This window comes from Carettochelys insculpta, chromosome 1 (assembly GCF_033958435.1).
Source record: "Carettochelys insculpta isolate YL-2023 chromosome 1, ASM3395843v1, whole genome shotgun sequence".
Classification (NCBI taxonomy): domain Eukaryota; kingdom Metazoa; phylum Chordata; order Testudines; family Carettochelyidae; genus Carettochelys; species Carettochelys insculpta.
The window spans coordinates 4088723-4098281 of NC_134137.1; the positions used below are offsets into that span (position 1 = coordinate 4088723).

The window sequence follows — 9559 nt, forward strand, 5'->3', positions numbered from 1 at the left end:
GGTTTACCTGATAAGCCCTCTCAGTGAAAATCTTTTACACAGAGAGAGACAGATTATTTTGGGGTTTTGAACCCCTTGGGGGGTTGGTTTCCTGGGCGCTGTGTCCTAGAGCCACATCCTCCCCGAGATGAAATAAATCAGTGTTTATAGTGATCTCCCAGGAGACAGTTACCCCAACTCTGTGCCTTGGCTGGGGGAGACCAGAGAATCTTCTCTGGTAGGATAGGGTGATGGGCATCCCGAGAAAGCAAGAGGGCACATGTCAGCAGCATGCCCAGCACACTGGGGACCATGCCCAAGGGGTTTTCTGTGACAGCAGCCAGTCCAAGGGTGTGCTGCAGCAATTGGTGATTTTTGAGGAGCTGAGCAAAAACTCGTATCTCTTCATGCTTGGCGCACAGGTTAGCTGTACTTTGAGAGTGAGCCTAGAAACACAGAGCCAGAGGTGGGGCCTAGATGCTGATCCAAGTCAGAAGCATATGCTACAGTGTGGGGCATCCAACTGTAGCCACTTGGACGTTGTTCATCAGCAAGAGTGGGGCTGTGACAGAAAACTTGGAGCTGCTGCAAGGGTGTGAGAAGACTGGGAGGGGACTGGGAATTGGCCTGGGTGGGGAGATAGTCACACAATGTTCTCTTTGCCCAAACGTGTGTCCTCTGCCCTCGGTGTATCCCCAAGTGTGCTGGTTCTTGGACCAAGTCAGCTGGATTCCCCTGAAGGAAAAGTGTGCCCAACCAGGAAGTTCCAGTTTGGGGTCAGGGAGAGGATTGGTCGTCTCCCTTGGAAAGTGCACCCCAGAACAGCAGAGGCAGGGAGTCCCTGTTTTAGTGGGTTTCGTTCTCTCTCTCTCTTCTGTCTCACTTAATGCTTGGGTGTCCCTTTTGTTTGTAACCCACCCTTCCCTGCACACTTCCTTCTCTCTGCCACTTGTATTGCACATTTCACCTTGTCAGTGAAAAGGCTGAAGGGGCTCTTATTTCATTGATTCAGTGGCAATTGCCGGTGTAGGTCTTTGTATCATTACGTTTGAGACCCTACCTGGCTCGCCAGGCAGCAGGGCCCATTATTAATCCAGGTAAAACTTAATTTCTGGCCATTACCATCCACGCACCCCGCAGCTGCCAGCTGCAGCCAGGTGGGTATGATCCTGTCTGAAGGGATCTTGGGCCAGGTGGCAGGTTCATTCCCAGGTCTGGAGGCTGCTTAAGAAATACGGATGTTTGTAGTCCAGTGGCTGCTGCTCTGTTCCCCTTCACAGCTTTTGTGAGGATGTCATGGCACCACGGTTGTTTCAAAACTGCAGCTTGACAGACCCATCAGTATCCCTCCTCTGGTGGATGGGAGAGATGTGTTGGGAGGGCCAGAGGAGCTCTGGACTGATATTGTCAATGTTCCTAGGCTCCAGCAGTTGCTCCATATCAAGAAGATCGGGAATGAGGACATGTTGACCCCAGCAGCTGTGTCTGTTCCTGTAGTTTTCTGGTAGGAAGCACAATATGAAACTGAAAGACCAGCCAGTTCTCAAATGGGTTTGCCAGGGCAAGCCACTGAACAGCCAGATGGTAAGTGGGCAGCTAAAACTTTGGTGGCATGAAAAGGACTGACAGAGATGGCCATATACCTGATTTACACCACTCAGCATACCCAACCTGACCACTTTTTAAGCACCTTGCCATAACTTGAGCTGACCACCTTTCCTTTGGGATTTGCTGTGAAGATGATGCAGGGACAAATAGCTCCCCAGATACTTCAGAGAAAATTTCTGTGGCTCCAGTAAGGCATGTGTGGCTGAGGCCTGACACATAGAAAGTGCAGATGCTGCTCACTGAACAAGGAAAGTAAAAGGGACATTTTCAGAGGGTTCTGTGATGTGTTGCAGGGAAAACCCTCTCATTTTTCTTTGCTCTGTAGCATGCCTTGCTTTTCACCTACAGACCAGAATGCAATCTTTTCCAGGACGTGGATCTATGTCTTCCATAACAATACAAATTAGCTTTCAGAGAGCTCTCCTTAGATAGCTATATTGTAGTCAAAGGCTGAATTGTAAAGCTGAACCTTGGAAACCCACCTTGCCTCACATCTCCTATTAAATTGCAACAGATCTTGTACAAAATTTGTCATTTTCAAGGGTCAGTGTCACGTAACCAGTGAACACAATTGGTCATGGAAGTAATGCATCCCTACCTGATGGAGTTTCCTAAGGATGCTCTCATCACTAAAAATCTATCCTTCTGTACTTCATACGTCTGGTTTTTAATCTGAAACAATGCATTGTTTGAAGCCAAAAGGGAAATCTGATGAAGAACAGGGCCTGATACATTGCCCTGTGATCACTGAGGAAGGGGCAGACTGGATTATAAAGGTACATTGGTCAGGCTTCAAACAAAGGCAGCTCTGCAGCTGGGGGATCCAAGGCTGGGTAACTGGGGGAAGTTGCCTGGAGCCTTTCAATGGTGCATTTGTGAGTGGCTGGTAAATGCCTTCATGTAATTCAGCTGGGTGTGTCCCTGTCTGTGAATGTTTATGTGGAAGTCCAATTACATTAACCTAGTGATTTCTAAGCCTAGAATTCAGCTTGGTTCAGATGGCTCATACTGAACAGGTTCCAAACATAAACTAGGTTCTTACTTTTTATAAAGGGACCAAGAAATTGGTAGCATAGATAAAATTATGAATAAACAAGAGAGAGGGTGGTTAAATGTAATGCAAATCAGGGCTCCCATTTCACATCATTCCTCTAATCCCTAGTCCAACCTCTTGAAAAGCAGAAGCGCCCAGAAGGTGTTATTTGTAATTCCAATGATCACCTGAGGACTAAATTCCCCGTGCTTTGAGGAAACAGGTGATAGACAGGCCATGAGAATGCTCTTACCCTGAGGACAGAACCCCCTCAGCCACCTGCCATTTACAATATTGGGTTTGCAAAACTAGTTTCTTTAGAAAGGGGCAAGAAACATGTTAAGAAAGCAGCACTGATGGCAGGAAACTCCTTGGGTGTGAAGAAGCAGGGGCAGAAATCTATATAGTTTGATGTAGCATCAGGCAAGAAGGTGACAGACTTCCTCAAGAGCGCTCACAGCACATGTTAGCAGGAGGTTAAAAAGTCCCTGAGTCATTAGCTAAATAGTAACAGAGAGGTAGCTGTGTTAGTATGGATTCTAACAAAATAAGCCAGCTGTCATGGAGCACTATAAAAACGAACATATGGGTCTGTCAAACAAAAGCTCATCCCTTAATAAATCATTTTGTTAATCTTTAAAGTGCTACATGAGTCTTGTTTTCCGCCATTAGTTAAAGCTCACATAGAAACTGAATGTTTGGACTCTGTATTATCAACAGTATAATAGACAACAACCCTATCAATATGCTAGCTTGCAATGATTTCTTCCCCATAGCTCGGGACATTAATATGTCAGCCTCCAGCAAGGAGCATTCTGTCGGTAACCCCGCAGGGAAGGGAAAAGTCCCAGGAACTGCTTAGCTAATGGGAGAATGCCTTCTTGATTCCTCTAGTGCTGAAATGCTCTTTCTGTGAAGTTGATGGCAATGTCTTCTCAGAGAAGCTCATCCAGATCACGGTGAATATTAATGTATCATTTGCATGTGTTTAGAGTTGTCAACAGTGGTTTTCTTTTTTTTTTTGTGATAAATAATAAATAAAGAGGAGCTGATACTCAGCCAGCTCCCCACTTGGGCTGCCAACGTGTCAGTACTCAGTACCGGCAAGTACTGGCACAAAAAAAATCACTGGTCGAAAACAAGAAGACTTATGGGGATACTGTTCTCAGTAAACACATGTAAAGAGGGTCAAAAGCCTCTTATAGCAGAGAAACAAAAATAAACCTGGTCTGCTGCATGGAATGTGAAACTGAGACACACCACATCATAACACTGATGAATATCTCTATTGAGTTGTCACTAGCTGGAAAACATTTCACTCTGAACAGGTTTGTTAGCCATTGTCCTTAGCACCATAGACAGAACTTGGGCTACAATCACTGGTGGAAAGGATTCCTACTCCTTTTCTGGAAGATTAGTGGACTGTTTGTACCATGAGGATAGGACACTGATTGATTCAAACCCTCTCCAGTTTGTAGAACTTCCATTGCAATGAGTTTATTTCTTAAGTAACTAAATCATTTAATGATAGTCCCAAAAGCCAGCAGAAAATATTCATGCCTTCGCTTAATTTTCTGTCACCAGACCTTGTATGTCTGCTATCTCCCAGTCCACCCTAGCCATTTACTGAGTATCAGAACAGGTGAAGACCTAGATACTATGCCAAGTTTTCTCACTAATCAAACATAATTTGAAAATATGAACAAGTATACTGAGCAGCCAATGTTCCACTGGCTCAGCACAGAATCCCAGAGTTCTCACCTCCCTTTGGGAGGCCCCTTAATTAGTGTTTACACTTGAAGTGGGATAAACAGCACAGAAGCACAGAGGGCCTTGTATCAAGCCTGCTTACATTCAGATGACAATTCCTTCAGGGAGGGTATGTGAATCCTGCTGGGATTGCACAGAGATACATTATAAACATGGAACACTCCTGGGTTGTCTCACACGGTGGGATGCTGCTGCAGATGCTGGGCTGAGGGAGGCCTGGGACAAGGCTGCTGGAGAGGGATTCCCAAGGAGGTCACTTCCATTACAGAACACACAGGTACACATCTCTTGCTGAGGAGCTTAAAGATGCAAGAATCTCAGAGCAATATGAACATGATGGGTTAAAAAGGACCTCTCTGGTCCTTTCTGCTCCGATCAGCCTTTACACATTTCAGAGCTCATTGTAACGGCACGAGTTTTCTGTGGGGATACTGGTCAAAAGGTCTTTCCTGTTTACACTTGGCCACCAAGGCTGATGTCCCTGAGCCTGAGGTGGCTACTTTTCACTGGCACAACAGACACTTTAGGAGGAAAGATGTTAGTAGGTGTCACCTCCTACTCCTCCATTTCAGGGCTTTGTCTGTTAATGGTGGGGCATTCTGTTACCTGATTATATCTGTTGGAAAGCATGGAAGTGATAGGGGTCCTCACTGGAAAAAATATAGCAATTTTTCAGAATCTGAAGAAACAATTTGTTTCTTGGTTGCTTACTGAGGCCAGCTGAACGGTTGGAAACAAGGCTTTCAAAATAAAAATAAAACTGTTCAGCTGGAAGCAGCCAACCAACATAGGAAATTTCCATACAAGTGCTTAAACACTGACAAAATTACAAGCAACTGAAAAACACATCTTCAATATGAAGGTTTCAGACTGTTTAGTTAATGGAGGTGTCACTATCACCACCGCCACAGGCCAATCCATTAGTGAGCCCCAGTCAGCTTAGCTCTGCACTCCAGTAACATCAGTGGTTAGGAGCAGTGCAAGCTAAATATTGGTCAGGAGAACAGTGTTCTTGTCTCTGTGCTTTGTGGCCAGTAGATCAATGTCCTAGTTCCTCTATCACATGACTTTTCTCTGCCTTTTCTCTTCATTAAGTTGTATCCAACATTTCAGTCAGTCTGCAAACTGTCTATCTGCTCTGCTCTGTCTTTTAAAGAGATTGGGTGTTCAAAACTGACCACATGTCCCAAGCACGTTATTCTGGGGAAGGACAGCTCAGTGGTTAGGTTGTGGGCCTTGTAAACCCAGGGCTTTGAGCTCAGTCGTTGAGGGGCCTTTCAAGGATCTAGGGCAGCTGAGATTAAAAAAAGAAAAAAAAACAAAAAACTGTCAGAAATGGTGATAGCTCCTGCTGTGGGTGCAGGTGATTGGACTCAATGACCTCTCAATTTCCCTTCCAGCTCTAAGAGATCTGTCTGTCTCCATGTTACTAGATTCTGCATCCCCCCCTTGGGTGTACAATGAGCATTGTCTTTGCTTTGTCCATCGCAGAGAATCAGCAGGTGTTTCTGCGGAGCTGCTACCAAAGACACCCAAACATTTTCCCTGAGGTGTGTTCTTGGTGAGATGTTACCCCGGCACATATATCGGAAACACTTGAGCTATTTTTCCACTCACTGATTTTGAGGAACCAGGTGAATGGGGAAATCCTCATAATATGGACTCTGTCCCCTGCCATTTCTTGCACTAAGGAGCAATGAGCGTTTACTAAGGCTAAGATTTTGTCATGGATGTTTTTACCCTTGACTTGTCCCTGACTGTTACTGCCAATATCCATGGTAAAATGGGCATGGACTGGGAACCTGCCAGTTGGCTGGCAGTTCAACCCCCCTTCTATATAGGGAAGAAGCTGAGTTTCCTCATGCACCTTTCAGTGGCAGGGAGCTGCTAGGTTCTGCTATGAAGTGTGTGGCAACTGTGCAAATGTTGTTCCCCCATGCTGCCTGGGCTGACCAGAGAGGTGCATATCCTTTCATCTGTGGTGGTACCAATGAAACCTTGGAGATTCCCCTGCTACAGTCCCCTAATGTCCATGGCGGTCAGGGGATTCTAGTGTATGGGGGTTTCAGGAGGCTGTCATACCACCTGAGATGGCATGGATCTGTGGGATACCCCTTGCTTGCTGTTGCCTGGTAAAGTGCAGGGGGTCAGCCATGCCTCCAGTGGTAGCCAGAGAGATCGGGGTCTCCACTGAGGTCCATATTGGCTGATGAGCTGTGGATGACCCCACAAAAGTCAATGACATCTGGGGATCTGCAGGGATTACCCCATCCATCTGAGAGAGCTGATGATCTAAGAAGGTCCCTAATGCTTTCTGCAGTACCCAGAGAATGAAGGGCTCACCCTGCCACATGCAGGGCCCAGCCAGGTACTTGTGTTGTATTCAGTGGATGTGGAGTTGTGGGGTGCTCTCTGCTTTCTGTGACTGTGTACTTTGGCTTACTGCTGTCTTAGACAGTAGGTGTATATCACAGCTTTCTGATGCTGATGGAGGCTGTGGGACCGTGCAGCTCTGAGCCATGGGGTTTCAAGTCCTGGAGGTTTTTGGAAGTCCATGACTGCCATGACTAAAGTGGAGCCTTGGTGTAAACGAGCATCCATTCTCATATGTCCTGCTTGTGTCTGTTAGGAATTTCCACACCATAATATGTTATAATTATTGATTCCGGGGACACCATAAAACAGATATGTAAATATTAGGTTCAGTTATTCATAATTCGTTTATCTGAACAAAGAAAATGGCATTTCAGTGTGCAGAAAGTGACCAGTTTGCTTCACCCATGAGAACAGCCTCCAATAGTGCATGCAGTGTCTGATATTGACTTCATCTCTCCCTGCAGGCATTTTCACCGTGATCATCATCCTCGATCTTAGCACACATAGGACGTCGGGGAACACATAGAGTGCTTGAAGGAAACAACGTTTCACCTCAGAATTGGACACTTTCTGCCATACCCCATGTCTGAATCCAACATAACCAAATTCATCAACCCCTCTATTTTCATCCTTCTAGGACTTCCTGGCCTTGAGACGGCCCATGTGTGGATCTCCATCCCCTTCTGCACCATGTATGTCATAGCTGTCCTGGGCAACCTCACCATCCTGTTCATTGTGAAGAGGGAGCGGAGCCTCCATGTGCCCATGTACTATTTCCTCTGCATGCTGGCCGTCACCGACCTGGTCCTGGCCACATCCACCCTGCCCAAAATGTTGGCGATCTTCTGGTTCAACTCCAGGGAGATCGATTTTAGCGCCTGCCTCACCCAACTGTACTTCATTCACGGCTTCTCAGGGATAGAATCTGGGATCTTTGTGGCCATGGCTTTGGATCGCTACGTGGCCATCTGTGATCCCCTGAGACATTCCACCATCCTGACAAACCACGTAGTGGCCAGGATTGGCCTGGCCGTGCTGCTGCGTGGTGGTGTGCTTGCGCTGCCCTATCCCTTCCTGGCGAGGCGGTGGCCATATTGCAGGACCAACGTTATCCCCAACACACACTGTGAGCATATGGCTGTGGTGAAACTGGCCTGTGCCGACATCCGCATCAGTAGTTACTACGGCCTCTTTGCAATATTCTGTGTGATTGGTCTAGATGTGCTTTTTATCATCGTGTCCTATATCCAGATCCTCAGGGCCATCTTCAGCCTCCCCACAAAGGATGCCCGGCTCAAGACATTTGGGACCTGCATCTCCCACGTCTGTGCCATCTTGTCCTTTTACATCCCAGGTTTCTTTGCCTCTGCCATGTCCCGGTTTTTACAGAATTTGCCCCTGTATTCACATATTTTCATTATCAACTTGTACCTCCTTGTTCCTCCCATGTTAAACCCCATTATCTATGGGGTGAGGACCAAACAGATCTGGGATAGGCTGCTCCAGCTGTTTACTCATAAAGGGACCTAAAGTTTATTCTTGCAACTCTGGTTGTCTTGTGAGCGGTGTCCAGTGACATCATATGGGGTCCTCTATTCTAAATCACTTACTGGACAGTCAGAGTCATTCCACCGTTTTCTGCCCTTAATGGCCTGTCTCAAAGTGAGTCACGTGGGAATAAGTCTTTCTAGAACTACTTGTCTCGGGGTTTCCAGCTTTCTAAATGCAGTTCTGATTGTAAGCAGGTATCTGCAGCCCTGCCCTTTGTCTTTCCCCAAGACTCTACTCTTCTGCACATCTTCCCTCCAGATCCCAGTCACTTCTGTGTCTTTTCCCACAAGGCCCTTCCCCCATTCCTCACTCTTCACCTTCCTCTCCTGTCACTCACCATGTCAATGCCACCCCATCTGAGCTCCCCCTTTTGCAGGGATGGGATGGGAGCTGCTGTAGCCTGACCAGGACCCTGCTGTGAGGGCACGGAAGACTCAGCGCTCACGCTGACAGGCCAGCCAGGAATGGAAAGGGAAGGAAGGAATGCAAATAATGCCAGTGAAGCTGTGACTTGTACAGTTGATGTGCCCTATAGCTCATCTGCAATGTACTGATGTCAGAGACCATTGTGTGGCTTATCTATTTAGCTTTCACCTTCCCTCCCATCTCCCGACTGGGGCCTGTAACTGGCAAGGTTCCTTCAATGGCTGTGGGATGGAAGCCCTGTGCTCTGAGCCTGGACTTGATGGCAGGGCAAGGTATCAGCTTGGATGCTAGGAAGCCAAGTGCTGGCAGAGGCAGGATGATAAACCCAGAATGGTTAGGTGAGAAGATCTGATGCTGGGCAGAGGGCAGGGTGGCCTCAGTACCTGACAGAGAGGGATATAAACGTTACGTGATACAGAATGCCGTCTGGCTGGCTCTCCGGGACCAAGTTAAAAAAATAACACTTCAGGAAAAAAAATAGGTCTTTAATGATGCCAATCATCCATCTTCCTGAGAAGTTTTCCTATGATGATGAAAACCACCTTAGACTTAAGAATATCAGAACACAGTAGCAGCCATGGAAGGTCAGATGAAAGATTCACTGAGCTCAGCACCCTGTCTTCCAGTGGTGGCCAATGCCAGGTGCCTCAGAGGAAATAACAACAAAGGTAATCATCTTGTCATCCTGTGATCCACCTGACATCACTTGCAACCCCTCAAACCCTACTTCTGGTACTCAGTCAAATCCCTCTTTGTTTGTTATCAACCCCAATGTAAATAATTGTTACCCAAGGAGTGGAGCAGGGACAATGGCTG

The 9559-nt window shown here is 46.8% G+C and overlaps 1 protein-coding gene across 1 annotated transcript; it reads left to right on the top strand.

The window, feature by feature from the left end:
- Positions 1-7213: 7213 nt before the first annotated feature.
- On the top strand, positions 7214-8296 carry LOC142002210 (olfactory receptor 52E4-like). Its single transcript, XM_074978117.1, has one exon. It carries the CDS (start codon positions 7349-7351, stop codon positions 8294-8296), a length of 948 nt encoding a protein of 315 aa, XP_074834218.1. The 5' UTR covers positions 7214-7348.
- Positions 8297-9559: the final 1263 nt, after the last annotated feature.